The following is a 17,500-nucleotide window of genomic DNA, read 5'->3' on the forward strand; positions in this document are numbered from 1 at the left end:
AGATAATACTCGAATGGACAGGGACCGAGCCGGCAAAATCAGATTGAGGGAGGGAAAAAAAATCGAGAATTCGGATTTTTGAAACGAGTTTAAGAATCCACTCGAAGAAAAGACGACGAAAGAGGAGGAAAGACGACGAAAGAGGACGAAAGAGGACGAAAGATAACGCAAAAGGAAAGGGGGAGAAAAAAGGGAGGGAAGACGAGGCTACATGAAAGTGAACAGCTGAAATAATTCCGAAAAAGAATTATCGAAATCCCATCAGGAAAAAAAAATATCATATCATCCATTTCAGACATGTCGATGACGTGTTCACTTCGAAATCGAAAAAAGAAGAGACAATGGTAATTTTTTCTTGAATCAAAATGAAGTAGGAATCCGTTAATCTTTCCTATGTAAACGAATCTTCCTTATTTCATGATTAGATTACATGTCAAATTCGAAATATGATACAGTGATATATGTTCACTCATCTATTGATTCATTTCTATTTATTTCGTGAATATCTGTATTATTATGAAATACTGTAATGAAAATATCGTAAATAGGAAATCACATTCTGTCGATTACATGATGGGATAATGTAGGAAGTAAAAGAATGCTTAAATAAGTAACAATTATTATTATTATTATTATTTTAAGCTGAATGAATCCTTGAAGTTAAAAATAAGACTGATAAAAGATACAAACATTATTGACTTTGACGTGAAGACCAAATAATTTTTTCAGAGAATTAAGCTTTCAATGGGAGTGATTTTATGAATTATTTCCGAATACATAACATTAGCATCCGGGACATTTCAGTCAAAGCAGAAGTATGTACCTTAGGATTAGCAGAAATGTAATACTTTTTGCATGTATCACAATTTTATTCATCTTTTTTTTCCATTTCAAAAAGCTACAAGTTGGAACTAACTAAATATATTAAATAAAATAAATAAAATTATTCAACCGTTTTTGCATTTCACAAAAACTATAAGCTGGAAGTGAATATAAATAAATCTCTATAATATCAAATGTATGATAACGCATTAAAAAAAACAGTACTAACGTGGGTTGTTATAAAAGTATGAAATTTATCAGCTATCACACTCATTATAGAAGATTTAAAAAAGGCAAGAGCTATACCTGTTACGCTCTTCAAAAAAAAATTCTTCTCGATAATATTGTTCTTTTAATGTACCAAGCATCTCTCTCGTATTGTTGTTGTTGATTTTGTTGTTATTGTCATTACTGCTACCTTCTTTTATCGTCGTTATTTTTATCCTACCAACGCCCCACCCTACCAACACCCCGCCCTACCAACACCCCGCCCTACCAACACCCCACCCTACCAACACACCACCCCCAACACCGCACCCTACCAACACCCCACCCTACCAACACCCCGCCCTACCAACACCCCACCCTACCAACACCCCGCCCTACCAACACCCTACCCTATCAACACACCACCCCCAACACCCCACCCTACCAACACCCCACCCTACCAACACCCCGCCCTACCAACACCCCACCCTACCAACACCCCACCCTACCAACACCCCACCCTACCAACGCCCCACCCTACCAACACCCCGCCCTACCAACACCCCACCCTACCAACACACCACCCCCAACACCCCACCCTACCAACACCCCACCCTACCAACACCCCGCCCTACCAACACCCCACCCTACCAACGCCCCACCCTACCAACACCCCGCCCTACCAACACCCCACCCTACCAACACCCCACCCTACCAACACCCCACCCTACCAACGCCCCACCCTACCACCACCCCGCCCTACCATCACCCCACCCTACCAACACACCACCCCCAACACCCCACCCTACCAACACCCCACCCTACCAACACCCCGCCCTACCAACACCCCACCCTACCAACGCCCCACCCTACCAACACCCCGCCCTACCAACACCCCGCCCTACCAACACCCCACCCTACCAACACCCACCCTACCAACGCCCCACCCTACCAACACCCCGCCCTACCAACACCCCGCCCTACCAACACTCCACCCTATCAACACACCACCCCCAACACCCCACCCTACCAACACCCCACCCTACCAACACCCCACCCTACCAACACCCCACCCTACCAACACCCCGTCCTACCAACACCCCACCCTACCAACACCCCACCCCCAACACCCCACCCCCAACACCCCACCCCCAACACCCCACCCTACCAACACCCCACCCTACCAACAACTCACCCCCAACACCCCACCCTACCAACACCCCACCCTACCAACACCCCACCCCCAACACCCCATCCTACCAACACCCCACCCTACCAACACCCCACCCTACCAACACCCCACCCTACCAACACCCCACCCTACCAACACCCCACCCTACCAACACCCCACCCTACCAACACCCCACCCTAACAACACCCCGCCCCCAACACCCCACCCTAACAACACCCCACCCCCAACACCCCACCCTACCAACACCCCACCCCCAACACCCCACCCTACCAACACTCCACCCTACCACCACCCCACCCTACCAACACCCCACCCTACCAACACCCCACCCTACCACCACCCCACCCCCAACGCCCCACCCTACCAACACCCCGCTCCCAACACCCCGCCCTACCAACGCCCCACCCTACCAACACCCCACCCTACCAACACCCCACCCTACCAACACCCCGCCCTACCAACACCCCACCCCCAACACCCCACCCTACCAACACCCCACCCTACCAACACCCCACCCCCAACACCCCACCCTACCAACACCCCACCCCCAACACCCCAACCTACCAACACCCCACCCTACCATCACCCCACCCTACCAACACCCCACCCTACCAACACCCCACCCTACCAACACCCCACCCCCAACGCCCCACCCTACCAACACCCCGCTCCCAACACCCCGCCCTACCAACGCCCCGCCCTACCAACACCCCACCCTACCAACACACCACCCCCAACACCCCACCCTACCAATACCCCACCCTACCAACACCCCGTCCTACCAACACCCCGTCCTACCAACACCCCACCATACCAACACCCCAACCCACCAACACCCCACCCTACCAACACCCCACCCTACCAACACCCCGCCCTACCAACGCCCCACCCTACCAACACCCCACCCTACCAACACCCCGCCCTACCAACGCCCCACCCTACCAACACCTCACCCTACCACCACCCCACCCTACCAACACCCCACCTTACCAACACCCCACCCCCAACACCCCACCCTATCAACACCCCACCCTACCACCAACACCCCACCCTACCAACACCCCACCCTACCAACACCCCACCCCCAACACCCCACCCACAACACCCTGACAACACCCGGCTATTATGAACACACAAATTAACACAAATTATCTGTACAAACAACACTCAGGTAGTTAATCACAGTTACTAGCAACGAATGCAATATCTAAATCCAATTAATTTCGTTGTCGATTTTTCAGTGACAAGGAAAAGCAATTAATTCCCAACTGACCAACAGTGTGAGTTTTTATCATTATTATCATTATCATTATTATTATTATTATTATTTTTATTATTATTATCATTATTATTATCATTATCATCGGTTTTGCCAGGATTATCACTATTTTTAGAGTTATTGCTATCATTATTAGATATATAATCTTTGATGCTATCATCATCATCGTCATTATAATTATCATGATTTGATTTGTTATCACTGTCATTGATGTTATATTTTGTTATCATTATTATGAGTAGTAGCAGCTATAGTGGTAATGACATTATTGTTATTACTATAATCGTTATTGTAATTATTATTATTATCATCATCATTATTATCATTATCATTATCATTAACATTATCATTATCATCATCATCATTGTCATATCATTATTGTTACTATTATATTGTTAATATTATTATTACCGTTATCTTTGTTATTATTATTATTATTACTATTATTATCAGTGTCATTATCATTATTGTTATTATCATTGCCATTATCATTATCATCATTATAGTTATCATTATCATCATTATATCACAATTACGATTATCACTATTGTTATTGGTATTATCATTGTTATCATGACTGACATTCCTATTGCTATTATCAATATCAATATCATCATTATCATATGACAATTCCGCTATCAATATCATTATTAACATATTTTTAATGCTATTATTAGCAGTAGGCCTAGTTATATTAACAGTAGTAAAACCACCTCACATTGCCATTGTCGTCACAGTTGAGTAACGAGAACACAGTACTACTATTACTAATACTGTTGACGTACCATCTACATACCATCTACATACCATCTACATTAGCATAATACCATCTACATTAACATCTATAATACCATCTACATTAATATCTATAGTACCATCTGCATTAATATCTACAGTACCATCTACATTAATATCTATAGTACCATCTGCATTAATATCTATAGTACCATCTACATTAATATCTATAGTACCATCTACATTAATATCTATAGTACCATCTACATTAATATCTATAGTACCATCTACATTAATATCTATAGTACCATCTACATTAATATCTATAGTACCATCTACATTAATATCTATGGTACCATCTACATTAATATCTATAGTACCATCTACATTAATATCTATAGTACCATCTACATTGATATCTATAGTACCATCTACATTAATATCTATAGTACCATCTACATTAATATCTATAGTACCATCTACATTAATATCTATAATACCATCTACATTAATATCTATGGTACCATCTACATTAATATCTATAGTACCATCTACATTAATATCTATAGTACCATCTACATTAATATCTATAGTACCATCTACATTAACATCTATAATACCATCTACATTAATATCTATAGTACCATCTACATTAATATCTATAGTACCATCTACATTGATATCTATAGTACCATCTACATTAATATCTATAGTACCATCTACATTAATATCTATAGTACCATCTACATTGATATCTATAGTACCATCTACATTAATATCTATAGTACCATCTACATTAATATCTATAGTACCATCTACATTAATATCTATAGTACCATCTACATTGATATCTATAGTACCATCTACATTAATATCTATAGTACCATCTACATTAATATCTATAGTACCATCTACATTAATATCTATAATACCATCTACATTAATATCTATGGTACCATCTACATTAATATCTATAGTACCATCTACATTAATATCTATAGTACCATCTACATTAATATCTATAGTACCATCTACATTAACATCTATAATACCATCTACATTAATATCTATAGTACCATCTACATTAATATCTATAGTACCATCTACATTAATATCTATGGTACCATCTACATTAATATCTATGGTACCATCTACATTAATATCTATAGTACCATCTACATTAATATCTATGGTACCATCTACATTAATATCTATAGTACCATCCACATTGATATCTATGGTACCATCTACATTAATATCTATAGTACCATCTACATTAATATCTATAGTACCATCTACATTAATATCTATAGTACCATCTACATTAATATCTATAGTACCATCTACATTAATATCTATAGTACCATCTACATTAATATCTATAGTACCATCTACATTAACATCTACATTAACATAATACCATCTACATTAACATAATACCATCTACATTAACATCTATAATACCATCTACATGAATATCTATAGTACCATCTACATTAATATCTATAGTACCATCTACATTAATATCTATAGTACCATCTACATTAATATCTATAGTACCATCTACATTAATTATAATACCATCTACAATAACATCTTTCAGCTGTCGGTGTTCTTTCTGCATACCTAATTAATTCCTACTTAATAATATACAAAAAGGATTTTATGTGAGAGAGAAAGCTATTTTAGAACAAGAGTTTGCAATGGCCCGTTTATGGTAAGGAAGTATTTTACTTTTGAGTGTTCGTAGAGCAATTAGTTTTATTAATTAATGACCGTAATTGATGTGTCAGTGGGAAACATGGACTAACATACCGCTACTAATAAATCATTTGTTTCCACACACGTTCATAATCCCCTTTATGTTCTAAACACATTTCCACTTCGTAAGTTAAATGACTCTGTCTGTCTGTTTTCTCTCTCTCTCTCTATCTATCTATGTATCTATCTGTCTGTCTGTCTGTCTGTCTGTCTATCTGTCTGTCTATCTCTGTCTATCTCTTTTTCTCTGCCTCCCCTCCCTTCTCCCGCTCTATTTCTGTCTGCCTAACTCTCTCTCTCCCGTCCCTCTCCCCTTCCTTCTCTCTCTCCCTCTTTCTTACTCCCTTCCAGCTCGCGCAGCTCTACCACCCCCTCCCTATCCCCTCCAGAGCCCCTTGGTCACCGCTCACCTGCTGGGCCTGAGCGCCCGCCATGGACGACGCCATCGCCGCCAGGCCGCTGAAGAGGTTGAGGGCCGTCGGCGCCCCTGGAGAAGGCGGAGGAAGGGGCGAGGAGATGACTGGGGGCACCGCAGGAGCGAGAGTCGATCCTTCGGAGGACGCTGGCTGCTCGCTCTTGGCGCGGGAAGACAGGCGACGTCGGCAGATGCTGCAGTTCCATGTGTCCTGAAGGAGCGAGAGAGGCGGTTAGAGGAATCCTCGAAGGGGGCGTGAGGGAGGGGCCTTCGAGGCTGACAGAAGGAGATTTAATAAAGGAAGGAATGGGCGGGGGAGGATATCTCTCTGGATCTCGATCGTACCTTCTGATTCTTCTTCTGGATCTAGTTTTCATGTAAGAGCTTAAAGTACTTGTATTATATATATATATATATATATATATATATATATATATATATATATATATATATATATATATATATATATATATATATATATATAAGAATAAAAGGCCTTTATAATATTTACTTTTATTGGGCAAGTGACCATATATGATCACTTGAATACATGTATGTATATGAGGTAATTAAGATGTGTGCCCGGTATAAGGTGAAGAATGTCTCTCTAAGTGATGATGCATTTGAAGCAATTATCCAAATATAGTGTAACATCATAAAGGCATTAAATCTTTTCGTTCACTTGATATGCAAAACACCCAAACAAAATTTAATAAACGTCGACGTAATCTCATCACACACAGAGTACCCTTTCATAAATAGAAGCAGCGGCTGTATCTCGCTCAATGTTTATTTTCTGAAAGGGATGTAGTGTAAGTTTGGTTTCCAGCACTGGGAATGGGGAGTAAAGCTTTGGCTCTTTGTTATTTCCTCTCTCTATCTATCTCTATCCCTCTACTTATCAATTTCTCTCTCTCTCTCTCTCTCTCTCTCTCTCTCTCTCTCTCTCTCTCTCTCTCTCTCTCTCTCTCTCTCTCTCTCTCTCTCTCTCTCTCTCTCTCTATATATATATATATATATATATATATATATATATATATATATATATATGTATATATATACATATATATATATATATATATATATATATATATATATATATATATATATATATATATATATGTATATGTATACATATATATATATATATATATATATATATATATATATATATATATATATATATACATATATGTATATATATATATATATATATATATATATATATATATATATATATATATATACATATATATGTATATATGTATATATATATATATATATGTATATATATGTATATATATATATATATATATATATATATACATATATATACATATATATATATATATATATATATATATTCATATATACATATATGTATGTATATATACGTATATATATATATATATATATATATATATATATATATGTATATATATATATATATATATATATATATATATATATATATATATATATATATATATATATACATATATATATGTATACATATGTATATATCTATATATATGTATATATATTTATATATACATACATACATATATGTATATATATATATATATATATATATATATATATATATATATATATATATATATATATATATATATATATATATATATATATACATATATATATATATATATATATATATATATATATATATATATATATTCATATATACATATATGTATATATATATATATATATATATATATATATATATATATATATATATATATATATATATATATATATGTATATATATATATATATATATTTATATATATATATATATATATATATATATATATATATATATATATATATACATATATGTATATATATGTATATATATATATATATATATATACATATATATATATATATATATATATATATATATATATATATATATATATATATATATATATATATATATATATATATATACACACTTTCTGTTTATCAGTCTAAATTTCGCTCTCTCTCCCTCCCTCTCTCTCTCTCTCTCTCTCTCTCTCTCTCTCTCATCATTTCGTCCTCCTTCTCTCCCCCTTTCGAAACCTAATATTAGCTCCCTGCGAATAAGTTTTCATGATTACATTAGTTCTCCGTATTAAGCATCAAGGGCTGAGGTCACAGACATTTCCAAGGTAGAAGACATCAAGGTCGGAGGTTCCTTTTACACATGTTATCTCTCTCCATGTTTTCCTGCTTGTCTGCCCAGATATTTAATAGGATAGATAGGTCGATAGATCGATCGGTAGTGTAAGTTTGGTCTCCAGTAGTGAGAATCGAGAGTAAAGCTTTCGTTCATTGTTATTTCCTCTCTCTGTCTATCTCTATCTCTCTGCTTATCAATTTCTTTCTCTATCTATCTATCTATCTATCTATCCATCTCTCTCTCTCTCTCTCTCTCTCTCTCTCTCTCTCTCTCTCTCTCTCTCTCTCTCTCTCTCTCTCTCTCTCTCTCTCTCTCTCTCCTCTCTCTCTCTCTCACTCTCTCTCTCTCTCTCTCTCTCTCTCTCTCTCTCTCTCTCTCTCTCTCTCTCTCTCTCTATCTATCTATCTATCTATCTATCTATCTCTCTCTTTCTCATCATTTCGTCCTCCTTCTCTCCCCCTTTCGAAACCTAATATTAGCTCCCTGCGAATAAGTTTTCATGATTACATTAGTTCTCCGTATTAAGCATCAAGGGCTGAGGTCACAGACATTTCCAAGGTAGAAGACATCAAGGTCGGAGGCTCCTTTTACTCATGTTATCTCTCTCCATGTTTTCCTGCTTGTCTGCCCAGATATTTAATAGGATAGATAGATCGATAGATTGATAAGTAAATATGTTTTGATAACAATTAAAATAGAGAATATGTCGATATATAAACGAAGACTATTTTTGTTTTTTTGTTTTTGTCTTCCTATTAACTTTTTTGTTGCTGTTCTTCGTAAACTTATAAGTTTTTGTTCTTCTCTTTTTCAAATATCAAGGTAAGAAAGAAAACTAAAATGAAAAATAACATGATAGAATGAAAAGCAAATAATGAAGAGGTCAAAAAGATTTTAACAGATAAAATAACACAAAATAACAACAATTACCTCAAAGAAACACACAAAGCCAACTATCAGCTTTGTATTACTATTCATTTTTTAAAACTAATAGGCTGATGTAAGAAAAAAGGAAGAAAAAATGAAAGAGGGAGACAGAGAAAATGTGTGTGTGCATGCGTGTGTGTAGAAAAATAGATTTAGATATGTGTTTGTGTGTGTGTTTATATACATACATGTATATATGCACACACACACACACACACACACACACACACACACACACACACACACACACACACACACACACACACACACACACACACACACACACACACATATATATATATATATATATATATATATATATATATATATATATATATATATATATATATATATATATATACATATATATATATATATAATCATTATCTAAACGAAAGCGAGCGAGAGAGAGAGAGAGAGAGAGAGAGAGAGAGAGAGAGAGCGAAAGCCGGGGATTCCCCGAGGAGCTTCGAGGAGCCCCCACGTCGTGATCTCAGCTTTGTATTACTATTCTTTCTCGCTTAACTTCTCGCCTCGAGAAGTTGGGCTTAAACGGAGAGTCGGAAGGCAAGTCGAGCGCGAGACGGTGAGGCCGGGGAAAGTTCCAATGATGGGGGTGGGAGGGTGGGGGGTGGGGGTTGGGGGGGGGGTTGGGGGGAAGGTGGGATTTGGGCGTGTAACTTCCTTTTCTGCAAGAGAGGCGACGGGGAGGGATTGGCCTTCTCCGGAAACTTCCTTTCTGTGTCTGGGGCGAAGTAGGGCGACGAGGGAGGTACTGTAACTGTTCGAATATTTCTCTATCTCTCTCTCTCTCTTTATATATATATACATACATACATATATATATATATATATATATATATATATATATATATATATATATATATATATATATATATATATATATATGTGTATGTGTGTGTGTGTGTGTGTGTGTGTGTGTGTGTGTGTGTGAATATATATATATATATATATATATATATATATATATATATATATATATATATATATATATATATATATATATATATATATATATATATATATATATATATGAAAGATGGAATAATGCATTACCACATTATACATCATGAATATATCAACCTCTCCGATCAGGATTCGATCCCTCACTGCCGTTGCAAGAGATTGCAGGACGGTCACTCTATCTTTTAGTGGGTGGAGGTGTAGTGGATAGAGTGACCGTCTTGCAATCTCTTGCAACGGCTGAGAGGGATCGAATCCCGATCGGAGAGGTTAATATGTTCATATATATATATGTTGTGTGTGTGGGGGGGGGGGTGGGGTGAGTGTGCGTGTGCGTGTGCGTGCGCGTGCGTGCTCCCCTCTTCATCTCCGTCTTTTCTCTTTACACCTTATTTTCTGTATATTTCACCATCCTCTCTTTCTGTTGTTTTTTTTTTTTTCCTCCTTCATTTTCCGTGTCTTCTTCGTCCCTTTTCCCTCTCCTTCGTCTTTTCTCCGCCGTCGCGCTTTCTACGAAAAAGGAACCAGACAAACACCCCCCCCCCCTCCCTCCCCATCCCAACCCTTTTTCTAGTTTCTTCTTCTCTTCTCTTTTTCCTCTCACTGCCTCCTCTTTTCTTTTCTCCCTCGTTCTTCTATTTTTTTCTAGAGAAAGGAAGGAAGACAAACAGACAGACATACTCTCACCCCCCCTATCCCCTATTCCTTCCTTCTCCACTCATTTTCCTCTTATTCCCCTCTTCTCCTTGCTTCTCCGCCTTTGTTCATATAGAGAAAGAAAGGAAGACAAGCAGACAGACCACCCTCCTCCCTCCTCCCTCCTCCCGCCCCCTCTCCCCTCCCACCCCCACCCCCACCGGCCCTCCAGACACCTTATCCCACGAGAGAAGAACGCCAAACGTCACTTCAAAACCTGTCGCGCCTTATCCTTGCCGTCATCAGTGAGGATATCAGTCAGCGCTCTCCCCCCCCCACCCCACCCCACTCCATCCCCCACCCCCCGTTATATCAGTCTTATCGCCGCCCACATTCTGACGAAGTGACGTTGCAGGACTTCTTCGACGGTGCCTTGAAGATGTCGCGAATTTTTTTCGTTGTAGGTAGACAAATGTGACAGCAAGGAGAGAGGGAGAGATTGGGGGGGGGGGGGAGAGATGAAACTAACCAATTTTTAAGCAGCAGATCATCTTTAATTATTTCAGCAAATATATTTTCCTTATCAAATCTCTCTTTCTCTGTCTCTCCCCTCCCCTCCCCTCCCCTCCCCTCCCCTCCCTCTCCCTCTCCCTCTCCCTCTCCCTCTCCCTCTCCCTCTCCCTCTCCCTCTCCCTCTCCCTCATAAACGCGTCATCGGGAGATAGTTTTCACCCACGTGAGAGAGATTTTACGTGGGTGAAAACTATCTCCCGATGACGCGTCTCTCTCAGCCACTCGTATTTAAGCCTCACGACTGCGGAGTTTGTGGTGTCAATACATTTCAAAAGTCGACGTGGAAAAGCTATCGAGATGTTCCCCTTTGAGTGAGTATTTGGTGTGTACGTGATGTCCTTAGGGAGATGGGTAAATAGATATATGGGCAAGGAGATTGGTAGATAAACACGCTGAAGAAATCGAGAGGCAGGTAGGTAAGTGAGGCAATGAAAGAAGTGATTGACAGACATAAATTGATTGATACGTGGAGGAGTGAGAGAGTAAAGGAGGAAGAGAGGAAAATAAACATAGCTGAATAACTAGAGTGAAAGTTACGTAATAAGTAAGTCAATGAAAGCAGTGATTGACAGAAAGACGGAGATGGAGTGAGAGAGAGAGAGAGAGAGAGAGAGAGAGAAATAGAAAGAGAGAGAGAGAGAAATAGATAGAGAGAGAGAGAGAGTCTTCCGTCTTGGATAATGGAAGGAATCGAGATCATTTCTTCTTCTTCTTTTTAAGATTAAATGAATCAGAGGAACAAGGAAACTTCCAAATAGCTTTTATACGAAGTAACTCAGGTGTAACACACATGCCTTACCGCAACTTATATATATATATATATATATATATATATATATATATATATATATATATATATATATATATATATATATATAAGCCACACGACGAACTTCAAATAATTGTCTAACCAAATTCCTAGAAATTACTTCCATATTGGTAAACCAGTACGACATAATTGAATGAATATTAAAATTAAAGAGAGAGATACATGACAAATGAAAGAATGAAGATAATTAAAAAAGATAAATAAATGAGTAAGTAAAAAGCTACGTTGATGAATGTGTATGTAATTCCATATCACAGGTTATTAAGCAGTTGCATAAAAAGGTAGGTAAGTGAAATTAGTTTTTGGCGGCGATTTCTGTCAAATAGATTTATGAATACATAGATAAGGCATTAGAAAAAATACCCTAAATCAAAATGGTCGTCTGTTCATGCGGAATAGTGAAATAAATAAGATAAGACAATAATGTATATATAAAAAGTGAAAAATGAACAGATACAAATGCATATATGAACAAAGATAACGCACTTCTAATAACATAAACGCGTTCATGTTCAGAAGCACAAGCAAATGAATAATAAACAACCAAATAAACAGACAAACAAACACAGAATTTAAGCAAATTAATCAAAAGCATTTTTTTCTCTCTCTCTCTCTCTCTTTTTTTTTCTTTTTTTTTGTATTAATATTCATCCAATATTTCGAGCTGGGTGCTGATGTCATCTGCCCCCGAATTTTCATATCAAAGCAGTGGGATACTTTAGCGTAAACGGAATAAGCAAATAGTGAAATATTACTGTGATATTCTCCTGTGTGTATCCGTTATGTGTGCTCCAACTTGTACCGTTTTATTTAAATTGTGAATTAAGGTTCAGGGCAAATTGTTAATGGATAGAAAATTGATAAATGGAGAGATAGATAAATTGATTATAACAGGGTGACATAGTTAGATAGGTAAGTAGGTAGTTAGATAGACAGGATAGATGTTAGATCGGTAGTTAGATAGAAAGGATAGATATAAGTAGATAGATAGTTATATCTACATAAATATAGATAGATAGTTACATCTACATAAAGATAGACAGATAGTTATATCTACATAAAGATAGATAGTTATATCTACATAAAGATAGATAGATAGTTATATCTACATAAAGATAGATAGATAGTTATATCTACATAAATATAGATAGATAGTTATATCTACATAAAGATAGATAGATAGTTATATCTACATAAAGACAGATACACAGATGGTAGATAGAGATATAGATAGGTGGATGGGTTGGCAGGTAGATAAATAATAATCACTCACACAGAAAAATAGATAGACAGACATGGAGATAAGGTGATTGGTGAACAGATAGACAAATGGATAGAAATAAATAGCTAGATAAAAAGACGAACTGACTGACTGATTGACTGACACAAAGAAAACAAAACCATACTGTAAAATCCTTTTTAGACTCTCAGGTAGAAAAAAATAAAAAAGAAAGGGAGAAAGTAAGAAATACATATATATTATACACACATGTGTATAATTTCAAGCGTGTGTGTGTGTGTGTGTGTGTGTGTGTGTGTGTGTGTGTGTGTGTGTGTGTGTGTGTGTGTGTGTGTGTGTGTGAAATTACACCAAATATCAGACCACGTGCCAATACCTTAAGTGCAGGAGATACATATCATATGTTATAAGACATATCTTAGTGACTCAATTTCCATTACCAATTATATGATTTTGATGTACTGTTTCGTTTGTTTGTTGGTTTGTTTCATACTGCTAAGCAATTTCATCCTTCGAACGGGGAAGTCGCGTGAAAGCAAAAGCATTTTTAAGAATAAAACTTTTCTGTTGAAAGTCATCGAAGTAACTGATAAAAAAAAAAAATTGTTTTTTGTTTGTTTGAATATTATTCATCTATTTATTTATTTACTTGTTTATTTATCTGATTTTGTTTTACTTATTCATTTATCTATCTGTCTGTTTATCTTTCTATCTATCTAGCTTTCTATCTATCTATTAGTCTATATATATATATATATATATATATATATATATATATATATATATATATATATATATATATATATATATTTCTATCTATCTATTAGTCTATATATATATATATTTCTATCTATCTATTAATCTATCTATCTATCTATCTATTTTCTTCTTGTATGTCCATATTATTTTATGCAGAAAAATGCTTGGAGATGGTTTACATATGTGTATGATACGAAACAGAGATATCATAATGGTACAACGATCTGGTAAAATTTTTTATCAATGCTGTCAAATGACATTATTAAATATCTGCAGAAACTGACATGCATATCTTTGAATAGTTGAAAGCCGCAGTAAACTCAGTGCAAAGTCTTTACCGCATACCCCTATGTAACCTTCTTTACAGCATACCCCTATATATTCTACGTGACACATGATGACAGAAAGTGGTAAAAAAAAAAGTGTCAGAACTGGTCCTGTATTTAAGTGAACGCTCGAGACACGTTCGTAGAGGGACCACAGGATGAAATATTAGGGAGTCCGCCTCCTTTCCTCTCCGATTTTCATTGTTATTGTTGTTGTTGTTGTTGTGTTGGTGTTGTTGTTGTTGTTGTTGTTATAGTAATCTATATAAAGAGCCACACTGAAAAAAAATCGAGATTCATATCACCAAAGGTATTAGTGCAGGTCAAGATAAGTTAAGAAAGATTGAAAGAACAGAAAGTTAGCTAATTACGTAAGAAAAACCATGTTAGCTGATCTTTTAAACTTATCAGGAGTTGCCATCGGATTTTGTCCCCCACTTGATGCCAGTACTCGCTCACAGCTGCGTTGACTGAGAGAGGCTGACCGAACACGACCCCAGGACCTAGCGATTGCCAAGCCGGTTATGACACCTCAGTTTATATGTACAACGATGTAATATATGTTATGTCAGTGGTTGTAATCCTGTGACACCTCCGTTTATATATACATCGATGTAAAATATGCTATGTCAGTGGTTATAATCTTGTGACACCTCCGTTTATAGTACAGCGATGTAAAATATGTTATGTCAGTGGTTATAATCCCATGACACCTCCGTTTAAATGTACAACGATGTAATATATGCTATGTTAATGGTTATAATCCTGTGACACCTTTGGTTATATGTACAGCGATGTAAAATATGTTATGTCAGTGGTTCTAATCCTGTTCTGAGCGACGGGTATCGAAGGTTCCGGAACACACTGCTCTACATGTTCAGTGAAAATCTGTTTTGTCAGATGGGAATTACATTAATTAAGTGCTATACGCTCTTTGTAGGAATTGTGAAAGCTGTTTTTCCTGACATTGGTGTGTTCAAGAAAACATATAATGTCAACAAAAAAATAATCAGACTTTTTGCTGGAAAGTTGAGGGTCTCTTCATTATGTGTCAACACTGCATACATAGGCACAGTGTAAAGGATTCATGGTATTAAAGTCACTGAATTTTATTTACAGTGTTATTTACATTTTTTTTACATTCAGGTTTGTACAAAGTTAATAAAATCAATTACTTTATAATATTGCATGATTTACAAATTCATCTATTTTTAAAAGCTGGAGTAAACATTGCTAATGTTCACAATTCAATTCAACAAATAGTTTGAATGAACATTGTTACTGCATTATGCACTAAACATAATTACTCCATTAGCAAATCATGTCAATGTACGTGTACTGCACCAGAACAGTCATCAAAACGTCCATGAAAAAATCATCATAACCATTTACAGAATACTCTATTATCTGAAATCACAGTTAATTTGGTAATTAGCGATGATGGCAATCAATCATGTTTATTTACTGCTTAACTGTACCACCTTCTATCTTTTAGACTTTTCTCATTTACTTCATTTAATTTGTTAACAGTAAAAAAATCTATATATGTATATATACCGTCCCACGTTTATACCACACTTCTAACTTTTAGATCTTCTTCATTTACTTCATAATAAAGCTATGTATGTATATATACCGCCCACGTTTACTCATCACTTGACACTTACCTTCATAACCAATTATATACAGCGATGTAATATATGCTATGTCAGTGGTTATAATCCTGTGACACCTCCGTTTATAGTACAGCGATGTAATATATGCTATGTCAGTGGTTCTAATCCCGTGACACCTCCGTTTATATGTACAGCGATGTAATATATGCTATGTCAGTGGTTATAATCCCGTGACACCTCCGTTTAAATGTACAGCGATGTAAAATATGTTATGTCAGTGGTTATAATCCCATGACACCTCCGGTTATGTACAACGATGTAATATATGCTATGCCAATGGTTTTAATCCCGTGACACCTCCGGTTATATGTACAGCGATGTAATATATGCTATGTCAGTGGTTATAATCCCGTGACACCTCCGGTTATAGAACAGCGATGTAAAATATGCTATGTCAGTGGTTATAATCATGTGACACCTCCGTTTATAGTACAGCGATGTAAAATATGTTATGTCAGAGGTTATAATCCTGTGACACCTCCGGTTATACACAACGATGTAATATATGCTATGTCAGTGGTTATAATCCCGTGACACCTCCGGTTATATGCACAGCGATGTAATATATGCTATGTCAGTGGTTATAATCATGTGACACCTCCGGTTATATACAACGATGTAAAATATGTTACGTCAGTGGTTATAATCCCATAACACCTCCGGTTATACACAACGATGTAAAATATGCTATGTCAGAGGTTATAATCCCGTGACACCTCCGTTTATAGTACAGCGATGTAAAATATGTTATGTCAGTGGTTCTAATCCTGTTCTGAGCGACGGATATCGAAGGTTCCGGAACACACCGCTCTACATGTTCAGTGAAAATGTGTTTTGTCAGATGGGAATTACATTAATTAAGTACCATACGCTCTTTGTAGGAAATGTGAAACCTGTTATTCTAGCCATAACACATATAAAACATATATAAAACAAGAAAACATATAC

The 17,500-nt window shown here is 36.7% G+C and overlaps 1 protein-coding gene across 5 annotated transcripts in view; it reads right to left on the minus strand.

The window, feature by feature from the left end:
• The window catches only part of Fife (regulating synaptic membrane exocytosis protein fife), a 367,289-nt gene that overhangs the window by 187,415 nt on the left and 162,374 nt on the right, over positions 1 to 17,500 (minus strand). For all 5 annotated transcript variants that reach the window (XM_070132286.1, XM_070132285.1, XM_070132284.1 and 2 more), the window contains exon 6: positions 6,407 to 6,622. In XM_070132286.1, the coding sequence (XP_069988387.1) occupies positions 6,407 to 6,622 (216 nt within the window). The remainder of the gene's footprint in view (positions 1 to 6,406; positions 6,623 to 17,500) is intronic.

This window comes from Penaeus vannamei, chromosome 17, assembly GCF_042767895.1.
Source record: "Penaeus vannamei isolate JL-2024 chromosome 17, ASM4276789v1, whole genome shotgun sequence".
NCBI lineage: Eukaryota > Metazoa > Arthropoda > Malacostraca > Decapoda > Penaeidae > Penaeus > Penaeus vannamei.